This window comes from Propithecus coquereli, unplaced genomic scaffold (assembly GCF_000956105.1).
Source record: "Propithecus coquereli isolate 6110/MARCELLA unplaced genomic scaffold, Pcoq_1.0 Scaffold12, whole genome shotgun sequence".
In the NCBI taxonomy this organism is placed as follows: Eukaryota; Metazoa; Chordata; class Mammalia; order Primates; family Indriidae; genus Propithecus; species Propithecus coquereli.
The window spans coordinates 3,110,976-3,112,060 of NW_012136080.1; the positions used below are offsets into that span (position 1 = coordinate 3,110,976).

At 39.3% G+C, this 1,085-nt stretch overlaps 1 protein-coding gene across 1 annotated transcript in view; it reads right to left on the reverse strand.

The window, feature by feature from the left end:
• Positions 1–1,085, reverse strand: part of KCNH8 (potassium channel, voltage gated eag related subfamily H, member 8) — a 458,661-nt gene that overhangs the window by 161,217 nt on the left and 296,359 nt on the right. The window contains exon 7 of the mRNA XM_012663182.1: positions 309–516. Within this exon, the coding sequence (XP_012518636.1) occupies positions 309–516 (208 nt within the window). The remainder of the gene's footprint in view (positions 1–308; positions 517–1,085) is intronic.

Consider the following 1,085-nt stretch of genomic DNA (forward strand, 5'->3'; position numbering starts at 1 on the left):
CTCAAACAATCCGCCCGCCTCGGCCTCCCAGAGTGCTAGGATTACAGGCGTGAGCCACCGCACCCGGCACTTTACCAGTCATTTTGAACAGTTACTTTAACTTGAAAGTTAAACCCATCAAACTTGGAAATATAAAGTAGTTACAGGAAACTTTTTTGAAAGAAATTACTCGTATCCTGGATGCAAATAAATAAATGAAGCAAATTGACAGTAAGAAGGAATATATTTAGAGACTCATCTCTCACCTCTTCCACACTCTAAACAATCTTCTTTTTCAACTTAAAAAATGGAAAATGTGACAAACTTACCAACTTCCCACTTCAGAAGGCTGTTGTCTTCCCTCTCCATTTTTCCAATGACATACCAAATACATGCCATCCAGTGTGCAAGGAGCGCAAACATGGACATGAGCAGAGTCAGGACGATTGTGCTATGTTGGGAATAACGGTCCAACTTCTGCAGGAGACGCAAAAGACGCAACAGCCGTACCGTCTTTAGAAGATGCACGAGAGACACCTGTGGCAGGAGACAGAGCAGCACAACATGGTGCGTGGGTTAAATTCATGCCACAACATTTACTTTAACTTACATCCAATCTGAAAAGTCCTTGAAATTAAGCATAATGATTTCAATACCATGGTCATTTTAATGACTGCTTTCTTAGTTCTTGACGTATCAGGAGGTGATAGGATAAAGGAGGGTAGGATACAGGAAAGGATAAAGAAGATAATTTCTTTGAGTAAATAGTTACCTTCCTTAATTAGGATTTATCTTTTTCTCTAACTGATTTCATACAATTTTACACATTCTGATACACAACTGAAACACATTGTGGTATCAGGATTGTACAGAAGATGTCTCCACCCCCTCACACACGTTTTCTTTCAACACTACTTCTCCTTCCCCACGTAAGGTAGTTGCTTTATAACAATAATTTGTATAAATTGAAGTAAAAGCTTGGAAATTGATAATAAAAAGAACTTAGGTTTTATTTATTTATTTATTTTTTTGAGACAGAGTCTCACTCTTTTACCCGGGCTAGAGTGAGTGCCGTGGCGTCAGCCCAGCTCACAGCAACCTCAAAC